Source organism: Musca domestica, unplaced genomic scaffold (assembly GCF_030504385.1).
Source record: "Musca domestica strain aabys unplaced genomic scaffold, Musca_domestica.polishedcontigs.V.1.1 43, whole genome shotgun sequence".
NCBI classification, from domain to species: Eukaryota; Metazoa; Arthropoda; class Insecta; order Diptera; family Muscidae; genus Musca; species Musca domestica.
In genome coordinates this window covers 7,978,276-7,994,284 of record NW_026712332.1, presented here as the reverse complement: position 1 = coordinate 7,994,284, position 16,009 = coordinate 7,978,276, and the positions used below count along the sequence as shown (strand labels likewise).

Genomic DNA, 16,009 nt, shown 5'->3' with positions numbered 1-16,009 from the left:
ATGGTAAAATTAAGAAGGTAAAGTCATTTGAAATAATCATTCCCATCTCTGCATTTTCTGTAATTTACCTTGTCACATTTTACTACATAAAATCAAGTTTCCGACTCTGATTTGTGCATGTACAATGGATTTATAAATACAAATTTTGACAATGAGATGTTGTCAAATGAATAATTTCTGAAAAAATGTAGACATATGATTGCACGACTTAACCTCCTTGATTCTACCATGGTTGTAGTGTTTATGACATAAACTTTATGTGTGTATTCTTTTCAATAAAGTTAAAAAAAATGCGTATTATAAAGTATGTATAAACAACTGTTAAATATATTTATTCAACTTTTGTGGCGAAAAACGTAGAAGGCGTGCATCAGGTATGTTATGGAGTGTAAACTTAAGGCTATTATTAACGCCGTTCAAATGCTATTTACATCCAGCAGACTTCGTACTATAACTTGGTTTTATTTTCCCTTAAACTAAATTACAGCTGTTTGTCGATATAACATTAGGCAACTCTACGTTCGTTCAGTATTCTATAGAACTCCAAGTCGAAGTATTATTCGTAGTGTGTGAAGAAATTTGTTAAATTGAAAATTGATTAATCAATATAATGGTGTAACGATGAATTGCCATCAGATTTTAAGTGGTGCATGCAATGCTGGTGATCGGTGTTTTGCTATTGGTTCCGTAGAAGGAATCCCATTTACTGTAAGATGTTTTTGTATTTAATATATTTATAGAACATCTGAAAATCATTTTATTATTCTTAAACATAATTGTTATTATTGCTGTCAGTTTTTGAAATAGTGCGCAGTTGAATGCTAAAATGTGACATTTTATATTTTTTCTTATTATCTTAAAACTAATTTTCAATTGCCTTCCACCAAAGAGGCATTGTACATTTCAAAAGCGAAAGTATATCAGCTGATTATTGTTACAACAACTTTACGGGATCTATGATGATTCTTGTTATAAATGATTTTTTTTTCAGAAAAGTTTGTACCTCATAATTACATCATTCAGAGGAACCGTAAAGTATCATGTTAAATAAAAAGCTCATTTAACATCTGTGCTCTATGTTGCAATCACGCAGTCCAAAACAAAATTGGTTAAGCCCAATTTCAGTGGCTTAAAAATTCTTCAATATTTTCGAAATTTCCAGTGGTAGGTATTTTTACCCTGATCCCGGGAAATTATTTTTTCTTGGGGGACTGACCCGGGACCCCAGATTTTTGACCCCAAAGTTCGGGTTAAAGACCCGGATCCAATTATCCGATATAGACAATGTAGGTATCGTTGGAAAGCTTATGGAAATACCGGCCGATGGCCGGCTATTTACCTAAAGTGTCAAATTTAGTAAACTTTTGTAATTTCAAGACGGCTACGCGAAATAAACCTACCTCATCTCAAGCCCCGGCCCAGCCGCGTAGCCGGTGTTGGACATACCCCATAGGAGAAAATCTCAAGACGCGTCCAAATGCCGGCTACTTTAAAATGTTTAGATACATATTAGTGGAGAAAATCTCAATTTCATAATTTGCTGGTACTGGTATAAAAATATCAATTTTCTTGCATTACTCGGAACCGGTTCCAATAAACCTATCATCTGACAACTTGTTGGATAGGTAATTTCATAAGCTTTCAAATGATATCCATTTTGTATAACCGGATAAAAACCTTATTTTGTATTCGAACTTTCGGGTCAAATAACCGGGTAACCGGGTATTTCCCCCACGAAAAAATTACTTTCCCTTAATCAGGTTAAAAATACCCACCTGCGGTAAAAATTTCAAAATGATCCGAGCATAGCCCCTTTCTTTCATTTAATTTTTTCATTTAATTTCATTTATTTACCTTACAAAGAAATATAAATAAGCCCACAAGGCCCATACAAATTCAAACTTAACAAATAACATATAAAACCCCCAAAAAGTCCAAAAAGGGTCCATTATGGGTGTCAACAAAATTGATGCCAAATTATAGCTGACAGTCCTACCTTTCCAAAATGCTGCATTTTGTGCTAATACCTTTTTCGGGTCCAGAGATATGGGTCTTTTCATCCGCATATAGCCCGATTCTAACCAGTTCATTAAAATTATTTTTTCAGTAAAAAAAAGGTTTATTTCGCGTAGCCGTCGTTGGATCTTCCAACTGAGACCACTGACAATGTAGGAGCGACTCATCCAAAGCCTGTATACAATGTCTACTTACATTTACACAGCGATGGCATAGGCCATCAGACGAATCTGAAATCTACTGACATTGTAAGCGAAGGCTGGATGGGTTCGAAATTTATCGACATCCGATTAAGATTAAGTGCGATGGACACATTTTGTAATATTTTGTTTTGTTTTTTAATTCTAGTATGGATTTTGTTTCACAATGTAATAGCAATATTGACAAAATAGCATACATTTGGATGGGTATTTAATTGTAATGTTCCGCGGACTGCTGGTATAATTTTGGTTCCTGTTCGTTATATTGAGTACAAATGTTTTTACAGTGTTCGTAATATTTGGTATTCAATGCAAAATTTTTAGAAGTTCGTTAAATGCAGATTTCGTTCAACCATGATAAATCGGAAAACTACTGTATATTGCATATATCCCATACAACAGGTTTAACAAGAGACGTAAATAATTGTTTTGTTATATATGGATTATGTGGAAAATTCTTTGGACCACCGTCTATTGAACCAAAGTGCCGTGATCGATAAACGATTCTACAGTTGATAATACGTGACCATAATTTTATATTGCAATATCACAGAAAATCTCGAGAAACATATATTTTTATTTATTTATTTAAATTCATTCATGTAATAAAAGCCTCTACGGCCAAAAAACATTACATTATAAGTTCTGAGCAAACTAAAATTATTACAAATATAATCAATAAATTCATAAAACTAGGAAAAAAATTACATACCACTCATTTATTATGAGCACAAAAAAAAAAAAAAAAAAAAAAAAAAACAGGGTAGAAGTCCCACATAGCAGTAACACAAATTAATGACTTAGTAGTATTATGAAAATCAGATAGTATTGAAAAAAGCAAGAAGTTTTAATTTGAACACATTATTAGAATGCGAAAATAATCGCAGTTCCAAGGGCAATGTGTTCCAACTACGCGCAACACAAATACGAAATGATCGGCCAAAAATATTTTTCCAAATTCTAGGAATGAATAATTGAGGATTCCTAGTGGAGGGGGAAAACTCAAATGATCTATATGATTGAATAGGCTTACTGTATTTGATAACCTTGTAAAATAAAAATAGTTTTCGAAAATCAATATAATAATGAAAGGAACATCCTAAAAAATTCTTAACAAAGTCTGAAATATGTCTCCTTCTAGGAACATTATATACAAATCTTACAATGTATTAACAAGTCTGTAAAGTTTATTTAAGTATATACCCATAGTACCTGAAATAACCTCAAGACCATAGTTGACATGTGTCATTAACAATGCATGACCCAGTCTTTGTTTAATTCGGACAGGTAGATAAAAGTTGCAAGCATAAATTATTCGCAAAGAGGCAAGAAATTTGCCATAAAGATCATCAATATGGCATCCAAAAGTAAGTTCACTGTCAACAATCACACCAAGACATTTATGCCTGTCTAAAAATTGTATTCTTTCATTTTGAACATATATATGAAACTCTGTATGATCACGATAAGAAGATCGGAAAAGAACTGCTTTGGATTTTGATGGGTTAATTGACAACGAGTTCCTAATAGTCCAATCGACTACATTACGAAGGCAACTATTTATATTGCTTTGAAATATTTCAGGAAAAGCTGATCTGCCACTGAAAAGCAAAAATATGTCATCAGCAAACATTAAGGTACGGCAATCTAGAAAATTAGTGTGTACACTAAAAAACGGAACCTCGTGGAACACCAGAATGAAGAGGCAGAAAATCCGATTGATGGTTATTATAATGGTTATTACTCAGATACGAAAAGATAAGCCTACATGCCGAATCAGAAAATCTATATTCATTCAGAAGTTCGAAAATCAATCGGTTGAAGTTTATGGAATTAAAAGCTTTTGACAGATCAAGCGAAATCAGGACACTAAGTTTGCCATTATTTATATCTTCCCGAATGCTATCAGTGAGAGACAGAAGTAAATGTGTCGTACTATGTCCTATTCTAGTATTCTAGAAAAATATCTCCTCCGTGCCTTTCTCATTACATTTTTGGCCTTGTTACGATACCGGCAGTAAGTCTTCCAATTCAAGTCAGATCTATCACTAAGGAATGCAAAGTATGCAAGATCCCTAAGTGACTTTGCAAAACGAATTTCCCTAGAATCCATCCATTTATCATCATGATTATTAACAGGTTTCTTAACAACGGGTACAAATGAGAAAAGCTTACTTTACTTTTACTTCATATGTCAACCTAAAATAACGTTTTTATTGTTTTTTTGCAACAGGTGCAATTTGTTTTTTTCGATTTTTGAATATTTCTTTTTGGAAATATTTTTTTGTGTATATTTCTGAGTACATAATCGAATACTCTGTATTTTTCGATACACTAAAGTGTGGGTACTTAAGCAGCTTGGTATCATAGGTAAGCATATTAATGTCAAATTTTATTGAAACACGGCAGCAGGATAGAATTGTGGCTCTGACATCCCTATATGATATGTCACAAAATATGCCATGCGAAGACTTCAACCTGCTTATGTCTTACACCTTAAGAGAAAAATCATGTAGTTTTCTACTTAAAGAACATAATTTGCCAAATTCACAATTGCTTGTCCAAGTTCTTTTTTATATTTTTTGATAATTATGAATGAATAGGTGTGTATTATTGGATATACAATTTTCAATACACCGAGAAATGTATTAAATTTTTCATTCTTTTTTATTTGGCTTGTTTGTCTTGTTGGGTGTTGTGTTTGTTAGTATTCGCTAAACATTTTCTTGCAGTTCTAATATTCTGCACACTATTTTCGTTAAGTTTCACCCATTTTATCTCACAAACTTATTTTCTTATTTTTGTTTTTTTTTTTTTTTATCTCGTTTTGGCTATTCGCGCTAAACGGAAAATATTATTAAAAAAAATGACAATGTAATACATAATCCACCTTGCGATATAATTATTTTCAAAGGGGTACTGTGGTCCAGAGTTTTTAAATATTCTGTAACTTTTGAACGGATGTAGATATGTTTCCTATGTTGTTTTTGTTCGAGAAGCAATACGACCGCTGCATCAAACGCGAACAAATTCGGTTCAGTAGTTGCAAAGGAATTCAAAGTCAAAATTTAACTTTTGAGTTTGTTTTAATATATTGCATCTAATAATTCGTGTTTTTTGTGTCTTGTATCATCCTACTCATTACAAAAAGTCAAATTCCAATTATTAACTATAATAAGAATAAAAAAAATATATTTTATTAATTAATAAAACAAAGATTAATAAAAATTTATTTTCCAAAAATTGTATCTTTTTAATTAAAACATATATCTTGGTTTTTGATGTTTCATTCACTTTGTGCTTAGAAAACTTAAATTTTTTTTTGTTTTTAATTTATATTTGCAGATAACTTACTACGCACATTACATTTACTAAAACAAGTTTCATGTTCATTCGTACGCTTTAAAAAATTGCAGAAAATAATGCATTTTTTGTTCTGTAATATTGCTGTCCTCTAGCAAATCCTTCGCTTCTTCGTCGCAAATCCTTCCCCCTTTCTATCAGTTACGAATGCTAGAATGAAAGGTTCACATGATGCTAACAATATCTTAACAAATCTTCCTGCTATAGTGCTTTCTATAAAATTATTCCTCAAATTATATTGCATCAATGTTTTCATTGCACGCAAGAACATTGGTAATCTTTTAAGTCTTAAATTAGATTTATATCCACTGCGGTTATTTTAGATACCCTTGTCGGATCTGAAAAAGAACCTTCAATCTGTATTTCCATCATTTGTATTTCCCGTTTTTGTACAGACAAACCATCACATCCCCATTTTCAATGGAGAGTTACTTGAAAGCCCACATACTGCTTTAATCTATTTCCTTTAATTGATTGTAGCAATTTTTGAGCTGTGCGATCAAGAACCTTCTAAAGTTGCGCCCCTGCTAAACTCGGTGAATTTGCAATTGTCCTTTTTAGCACCAATTGGGCTGTGATACGATAGATACAGATTTGAGCCTTTTCAATAGCACGCAATCTGAGCTGAATATATTGTTGATTTGTTAGTTTTAAATTCAAAAACATCGATAACGCTTATTAATTTGAAAATTGGTTTTTATCCATTGGGGATGAATTATGCAGTGGACAATTGTCCATTCCTGCATTACTTTTAAAATAATTAAAAACTAGTTACCTTTAAACCGATATGTAGTCAGTAAAAAATGAGCTTTTTCTGTGAAAAAGGAAAAGAGTTAAAAAAATTGGCAATTTTTATTTATTTTTTACTAGCTGGCCCGGTCCGCGTTGCCGGCCCGTAGTTTTTGTCTATTATGCATATTTTCCCAAGCATAATTATTCACAGATATGACTGATATAAGTGTTCACGTACATGTCGATTTAAAGTGTTTTAAAATACATGTACCCATTTTTAACCAGTGGGCTTCAATATTTAAACCGTGGGCTTCAACTGTGTGGATGTGCTATACAAATCTATTAAAAAGTATATATCAATCTTATCGCCATATAAGGGATCAAATTAATTTTTAATATGGTAAAAATCGTAGCAAAATCTTCCAGTCAAATGAGCAGTAATTTGGAATTTGCTGTATTTTGTATACTACATAATTGAGGGCTGAATGATTTAAGAATAGCCAAAGTTAATTACTTTTTTAAACTCATTAGCAACTTAGATTGTGCATTAGAGTCCTCATAAGTCCCCCTAACCATGTCAGTCTGTTTGTCCGCCAAAAGGTGGACTTGAGAGGGTATTATAACATGGATAAAAATTCTAAAATTTGTAGATATGTTGAAATTTTAGTGTAAGATTTTCACCCCCCTAATACGCATTATTAGCCAAATTCTTTGAAATGTGGTTAAATTAGGAGGTACCTTCTTTATATGGGCACTACTCCGAAACATCGACCTACATTGAAAACTTTCTTCTACCCCTTATAATCCAAGATGACAAATAGAGGCCAAATCAAAAATATAGCAGAACAATATAGCATGTCATAGCATTTCGCGTGATTTAAATAAGTAAAAATAGTTTTATCCACCTCATAATTGAGGGCAGAATGATAAGATGGGAATTAATTTTATTTGCCATTTAAATTGTAAGTTGGAGACCCCTTAAAGTCCATATTTTCATCATAGGATAATTCAATGATGATTAAACAAATATTCGGTCCCGTGCTACTTTCTTATATTTGTAATTTGTTCATGTTTCCACAATTTATTTCATATAGATGTATATCCCAAATCTACGTTCTCAACCAATATTCTCTTGGGGGTTAAAAATTCAATAGAATACATAATTTTCTTTTCTGACCACACATTAGATGTGAAAGTGGACTTGGGGATACTCCAATGTGGGGACTTTACTTAAATAAATTGCTATGTGGCAATTATCTGTATGATGGTTCCCTACCCCAGGGTGGCATAAATAAAATTTTTTAGCCAAATCAATTGATGAATGTGATCAATACCAATATGGGCCCTACTCTGAAAATTTCAAATTTTATGCGAAGAGGTTATCTACCCCCTTAGAAACAAAAATGTCAAATAAGGGCCAAAAAATGAAAAAAGTGGCCGGCCAAGACCCCAAAAATAACATAAATCATAGATGGTTATATAAATATGAAATCGGGTTGTTCCCTTATCCGTGAGTTATGATCGATATAAAGGCCTGCAAAAGTGATTTTAGGTATTTTGAATGTTTGGGAAGAATTTCTGGAAGGATATAAAACCTTTTCTTACTAAAAGTCCCATTCGCTCTACTATTTTGCACCTTTTATTTCAATATTGGTATATTACTTATTATTCTCCCAAGACCCCAAAAATAACTTAAATCATAGATGGTTATATAAATATGAAATCGGGTTGTTCCCTTATCCGTGAGTTATGATCGATATAAAGGCCTGCAAAAGTGATTTTAGGTATTTTGAATGTTTGGGAAGAATTTCTGGAAGGATATAAAACCTTTTCTTACTAAAAGTCCCATTCGCTCTACTATTTTGCACCTTTTATTTCAATATTGGTATATTACTTATTATTCTCCCAAAGAATTTTGCATTTAGAGCTCTCATTGGACGGATCATTGCCACGCTTTGAAATGAGCCCCATTAAGCTTTTTCGGTCATTTTTATTTGTTTAAATGTGTTCGCATCTTCCAGCTAACCCACGATGTAGGCCCTGGAGTTGAAAGGTAGATGTCAGTTAACATCCTATTTCGCACTTATTTAATTTTTTTAGTGAAAAATTATTCTTTATTTTGTTCACAAAAAATCCACTGAATTCAATATGATAATACAAATTGAAAAAAAAAAAATTGACAAAAAAAAAAAAGAATAACAAATTGAAAAAGTCTTCACCTTTTTCGCTGATTTTTTACAGCAAATGTTTTAAGATCCTTCCTTACAAAGTTTATCAATAGAATGTACTATTACTTTAAAATTCGATTCCATTGAAAATGTTTTTTTGATTTTTGCAATGAGATCTCTTTTTCATGATTTTTCAGCGATTTAGAAAAAGTAATTATCTTTTAACTTTGGTGTGACCGCGTTAAATTATTTCGATATCATCTATTCCGTTTCGCCACCACATAATTCGCTACTACACTTCCATGTAACCCGCCATCAATTTCAGTTCTCAAGAAATCAAGTCAATTAAATAAATTGGTATAAATATTCGAATTCAAAAATAATATATAAAAAAACACTACAAATGTACATTAGAAAAAAGTAAGTCAAAATGGAAAAAAATCATGCAAAATAAAACATTACTATTGTACATTTGAAAAGTCAAAATGAAAATGTTAATATATCACATTTTTACGCGATTTTTTTGGATATTATCCTTTTCGGAGAGTAGACAACTCCGAATTTGTGTGAATCGTTAAAATTAATCCAGCGGTTCTTAAGTTATAAGCGTAGTAACTAACACAACTTACATTTATATATATAGATTTGATTTTTTTGTGTGATTTTTGAAATCATGTTCTTGTTCTCGGCAAAAAAAAAAAAAATGGATTCATTAGCTGCCTTTAACCAACTGTGGATGTGCCGTCATAGAATTCAGTATTGTCTGAAATTGACTTTGTTTGTATTGATCCTCTATTATGGAAAGCAGGATATATTCAATTTTTCATTCCTTCTGTAACACCTCTTAGTTTTTGTCGTATAACTCATAAAGTAGTAAGTCGATTCAAATATATCTGCCTGTTTGGTGATATCACGATACAGTCCACATTATTTGACGTACAGAAATTTTGCACAATAATTTGTATTGTGTCCGAAAGTAGAGTATGATTATACTATACTCGGATATGGCAATCCGAAAGTAGAAAATGGGTTTGCGAATTCAAGTTAGTTGGTAGGAAAAATTCGCATCCGAAATATTTTACTTTCGAATCGATTTATATAGTAACCCCCAGGAAAATCGATTTCTGAACTATTGTGCGGCTATTAAAGGAGACATATGGCAATGTCCGAATCTTGGTTAAAAAAACTCAAATTGTTCTTTGGTCTTCTTGGTGAGTCAAAAATAATAGTGTGAAGAATCTACAACGAGCAATTAATGGATTTATTTGACTGTAGGGATCTACGACGTTTCTACGAACGACTTCATATGCATTCATGCTGCCTTGTTGTGTTCATAATTCTTCAAAAAAAGGTTGAGAAGAAAGAGTGAACTCAGATAAAAAAATCGCAGCATCTATGTCATCTAGCGCTTCTTCATTTAAATCTTGCGTTCTATGTCCTAAATTGTTTCATCCATTACATTTTTGTCCAGAGTACTAAAATCATCAATGAAGGCCATGCAGTGCTCAAACGCTTCAGTTGCTGTCTGAACTGTTTGGCGGTTGATCATGAAGTTAAGCAATTTATTGGAAAACACAATTATGGCAAATGCAACAGCCACATTACACAGTTTTATACCTTGAGATGTCAAACCACACACATTTAGCACATTACCTTCTAAGCAATGTTCGCCTCAATTCAATAATGCGAATCCTGATATTCCCCCGACTTCGTAGGATATATCTCCTCTGTCACTAGGCAAATTTATTATGTTTCGCAAAATTAAAATGATGTTTTGTGTACTGCAATGGTGAATCCATGGTAGAATTACAAGGTAACCCTTTCAGGCCAGCTGGTATCAATTTGATACGTCAAAAAATTGTTGTAATTTGAATTCGCCTTCATTTACACATAAGAAAATTGTTGCATGATTTCAAACTTTAACAATGCTATTGATAGAAAATCGAGATTTTACGTTTTTATAGAATATGAGGGAAAAAGTGTATATTCAACATATGGTAGGCATAGGTAATATGGAGATCTAAAATTCGTGGATATTTCAAATAAGTGAAACAGGGAATCAATTTCATTTAGGAAATAAACCGATACATGAAATTTCATCATCTTATTTGTACGGATTTTCAACTATGTTATACACTATAGGGCTTCAACAGTGAAAGGTGAATGATTCCAAAGCATATTGGATTGGTTTGGGGAACAAAATATTGGCAATTTTTGGGGTGTGATTAAATATTGAGATAATTTTTTTATTTCAAATTGTTCGAATGAATTTCATCATCTTATTTGTACGGATTTTCAACTATGTTATACACTATAGGGCTTCAACAGTGAAAGGTGAATGATTCCAAAGCATATTGGATTAGTTTGGGGAACAAAATATTGGCAATTTTTGGGGTGTGATTAAATATTGAGATAATTTTTTTATTTCAAATTGTTCGAATGTATTAAAGTTAACTATGCTTAAAAGACTTCCTGTCTGCTATACATTTCATAGCTGAGCAAATAATATGCCTGGACTCACAGTAGACTCAGCCCCCCCTTCTGCAATCTTTGATCCAAATCTTAAGTAAGCCTGAGGAGTAAATATACTCTAAAGTACCTTTTAGGTAGCATGTCACTACAGCGAGAAAGCTGACGATGTAGCAAAAGAAAAAAGGGTACACCCCAGAACCACCACAAAACCTAATTTTAAAGCATCAAAAATAATTTTCCGGATATTTCCTTTAAAGAACATTATCGCTGTTGAATATGAAATCAACGTTGCCAACGTTACCAAGACTGCATGCTGTGTAAGGATGATGAAGAGATAACAACGATTGGACATCTATTATCGCAAATGTCCTTCGTTGGTGCGCTGGAGACTACAATCACTCCATTTCCAGTCTATGTGATTTTCAAAAATGTTGTATTGAACGTGCTATAATCAAACCAAGATGCAGCGGCTTCAGCATTACTTTCAATCGATGTTGGAAGTTTTGAATATTTGCTTTTGTAATAGAAAAAACACAATTTTGAAAATTTTTAATTCAATATTTTGATTGGAAAAATAATTTGCCCCAAATTTTGTACTTCAAATCAATCAACAAATCAATCAACTTTGACATATCAAGTTTCCAAAAAAGTTGCTTTGTTGTAATTTTCGCCTATGTTGCTACCTGGTATTTCTACCATGGGTGAATCTAATCCACAAAGGCAACGTGCACTTAGATCGTGCCTAAATTGTCTTTCATCACAGAAAATGTTGAACGTCTTCTTGGTATTTCTACTATGCGTAGATTTCCCATTCAATTTCTCATCAATTTTCTTTGAAATTCAAGGTCAAGTTGTTCCCGCTACTTTTGGTATTTGCCATCTGTGCCATCAAAACGCAGACATATTATCGTTGTCATTCCTAACAGGGCTACAAACCAAACTTGTCGATTTGGGTTAGTTTGGTTCACGCTCCCTTTGGACCATGGTTTGGTTTTTGAAATGGTCGAGCCGCCTGAAAGGCTCGGTTGAGAATTATGTGTAAATACTTACATAGACAATGGTTTGGTTCACGGTTCGGTTCATTTACAGAAACAGCGGTTCGGTTCGGAACCGGTCTGCAGCCCTGTTCCTGAATTAAAAAATATTCCTTAATAACCTACAACCCACAGAAATAACTGATAACAACATCAAATTTGGGACCATTTTATTGGCGATATTGATCTGAATCCAATAGATTGGATTTCTCTATTCGAATTCTATACGTGATATTTACTGCCAATAAGCCCACGATAGGTGAAACTCTCACAACCACGTTTGCTGAGGATCCTTCTTGAAAATTGGAGATTATTATCGGCAAATGCAAGCATGTGTGTTTCAAAAGATAAAGATACCTGGACCTAAGACCTACAATGAAGCAACACATCGACGCAAAAGCACGCAAATAGGACTAAAAATAATAATAATCGGCATATGTTCCTCGATTAAATTAGAAAACGTCATTTAGGCGCATTGAATACAGCTCTGGGAAACAGTTAGTGTCTCTAACGTTAGTGAATTGTGTTTGGACGAAGCGCTGAGAAAATCTATTAATCTATAAATTATCAGTTTCCCAGTCTCCATGAAATATAAAATGCGTTTAATCTGGTGATTTGGGCGCTGTCGCATACGATAATGTGAATCGTATGCTTTCAGTAGGTAGCCAAAACCACTTGATCAGTTGTGTGAATGCGTTATAGGGAGTGATTCTACGCCCTAACGAAGCTGGTCAACGAAGCTGGTCAACCGTTAAAACCATTTGTAATGGGACTTTACCGTTTGCAACCTTCTTTCCTCACTATCCGGTTATTCAATTTTTCAAGACTTCTAACGGGAAAAAGGTTGGAAAGTTTTGTCAACCATCGCTAAACTCTTCGTTTCAGTTGGATGGTTACGACCACTAATAGTTGCAACGAATATAATCAATAGAAAAAATGTAGGTCCAGTATTCAGCTCTTTGTCGGACTGCATATCCTTTCCGATGCCTTGGAAAAGGAATACCAATTTTTCAAGATTTCTAACGGGAAAAAGGTTGGAAAGTTTTGTCAACCATCGCTAAACTCTTCGTTTCAGTTGGATGGTTACGACCAATAATAGTTGCAACGAATATAATCAATAGAAAAAATTTAGGTCCAGTATTCAGCTCTTTGTCGGACTGCATATCCTTTCCGATGCCTTGGAAAAGGAATACCTGTGGTTGCGTATGTTCGTGATTTTGCTTGCTTCGAAGGGAAATTTTTTTACAAATCTGCTGACATGCGTGGGGAAATTCAAAATGTGGACAGAGGTTGAACTTAATGGAAAACTACGATGATGTTTTAAACGAGAGTTTTCCAAAGACAGGGCGTTTCGTGTTATTGCATGTATTGATCGCGTTTTCCATAATAATGCATTCTCCTTATAGAAGGTTCCATTCTCATTTTGAGGATTACACTCCTATCAATTCAAATGGTATATTATTCAATAACGACATTTTATCTTTAAACGCATTTCTAGATAGTGCAGGGGTAATTACATTCGCTGGCATTGAATTCTTTTTAGGTCGTTGTTTTAAATTTATAAATGGATATATTTGTGCCTTTATGTGCTTTCATACAAATCTACTACAACTTTCCTGGTTGCATTGTATAGATTTATATCTCGTGGACAATGACACTAACTTCGTTGGTGCACCACGAGAGATAGGCGGAAAATTACAAAGGCGTATGTTTGTATCTTCGTGAGCTTTTCTACGAAAGCGATCCATTAAGAGTCAGCTTCGGATTTATCTAATACAACCTTCGTGCCTGCATTTTATAGATTCATAACTAGTCGTGGACAGTAAGTGTCATACTAACTTCGTTGTATCATCACAAGAGAATTTAAGCAAGCATTAGATGAAAGCTCCATATATGAGTGGACTTTTGGAAGGTGTGGTTAAAAGTTTTAAAACTCATTTTACAAAATGGACCAAAATTTCAAATATACGTTTGAAGAATATTCTACAATGCTACCAAGAAAAAAAGCGTGTTTAAAAGCTCTATGACTGATAGTCATGAAACTACGGTAGCCCTTACACCTAGACATTTCCTTATCCTTATATCTCTGATACTCGCTCCTCCAGAGCCCATCATTTGCTCATTCTGCTTCGGTGGAAGAAAGAATATTTAACCCTAGTTAGATAAGGAACGCCTGCAAGACGTAACGCTTTTTAATTTTGAAGTGAATATTTTTCTTATTTGCTATTGAATTTTTAGTTTTTAAGATATCAATTTAAAGTTTTTATATGTCATATGGACGTGGTTTGGATGATTCACTTTTGCAAAGCGGTTTGGAAGACTCAAATTCATTGCAAAATGTGAGCGAATCAGGAAATTAAATACTAGAAAACGGAAAGTGATATAGGAGATGATCTAATTGATAGTTGAGTACAATGAAAACAAAACGTCCTTTCAAGATCAATATCAAGCAATAACCACTCCTTACGAGTATTATAGCCACATAAAAAGGGTATCGCTGCTGACCCTAATAGAGCGATCAAATACAAAAAGTTATCCGGAGTAATCCGCATTACCATGATTTATTACTTAGTCCGGATTTATTCAACCAGACTTAATATAAAAAATAGGTCTTCACATGACCTTTTTTTTTAAATCCGGTGCGGATTCTACATATTAACGAAAAGCATCACTGGGTACAAAATGAGCACTGCGGCATGTTTCTGCAAAGGTATTTTTTTGTAATACATTAGAAGGTGAATTATTGCAGAAGGACACCTATGAATAAATACTAGAGTATCCAATTAATCGAGTTTAGGTTTTGTTCGATTAAAAAATTAATCGATATTGGGGTTTTTAATTTGTTCGATCAATCGATTAATAGTCTTAAATTGTTCGAATAATTCGATTTATCGAATAAGTCGAACAACTTTATTGTTGGCGTGAAAAAACAACATTACATTGTACCCTAAAAAACAAACATAAAATAATAATTCATGTGAGTTCAACATCGTTTAACACAAAATTACATCTTTTTTTTAAATGTTTCTAGACAGATCTTTTAAAATAATATTTTAAAAATAATATACATTTTTAATGTTGCAAAATCGTCAGGCAAAATCCCATTATTGCTATTTTTATAAAAACAACGTTTGTTTATGAGTGGAGAACGATGGTAATGTTTACCAGGGGGTAAGGCAGGGAATACCTAGGTTTCGGAAAGAGCCACCAATCCTCACCAGTTCCCTTGTTTCTTGTCTGGGATATTCTCCTCAGAAGTTATTTTAGAAAATAACTTCTATGACAAAAACATTTTTTACCCAAGTGACGAGATCGTAAGCTCAATAGAAGAGGAACAAAAGAATTACATAAAACTAAAATTCTTTTGGAAAATCTTCTAAATCTTACAACCGCACTTATAAACATTTACATCTTTCTCCACTTGTTATGCTTTCGTTCAACCTGAACGAAGTAACATAACCATGTAAGTTTGTTTTGTCTGTTACAACAAAAACGCCTTCGTCGACCGTACCTGTGTCTATTAATAGAACAGTGTTTGGCTTGATTGTTTGGGATACCATAGTATTTTGTTGTTGCAAAATCGTCAGGCAAAATCCCATTATTGTTGTTTTTATAAAAACAACGTTTGTTTATGAGTGGAGAACGATGGTAATGTTTACCAGGGGGTAAGGCAGGGAATACCTAGGTTTCGGAAAGAGCCACCAATCCTCATCAGTTCCCTTGTTTCTTGTCTGGGATATTCTCCCTAGAAGTTATTTTAGAAAATAACTTCTATGACAAAAAACATTTTTTACCCAAGTGACGAGATCGTAAGCTCAATAGAAGAGGAACAAAAGAATTACATAAAACTAAAATTCTTTTGGAAAATCTTCTAAATCTTACAACCGCACTTATAAACATTTACATCTTTCTCCACTTGTTATGCTTTCGTTCAACCTGAACGAAGTAACATAACCATGTAAGTTTGTTTTGTCTGTTACAACAAAAACCCCTTCGTCGACCGTGCTTGTGTCTATTAATAGAA

The 16,009-nt window shown here is 33.2% G+C and overlaps 1 protein-coding gene across 1 annotated transcript in view; it reads left to right on the top strand.

Moving 5' to 3' along the window:
- Positions 1-474: 474 nt before the first annotated feature.
- Positions 475-16,009, top strand: part of LOC101895517 (dmX-like protein 1) — a 181,707-nt gene continuing 166,172 nt past the window's right edge. Inside the window, exon 1 of the mRNA XM_059127245.1 lies at positions 475-708. Coding sequence (XP_058983228.1) covers positions 622-708 — 87 coding nt within the window. The 5' untranslated portion in view covers positions 475-621. The remainder of the gene's footprint in view (positions 709-16,009) is intronic.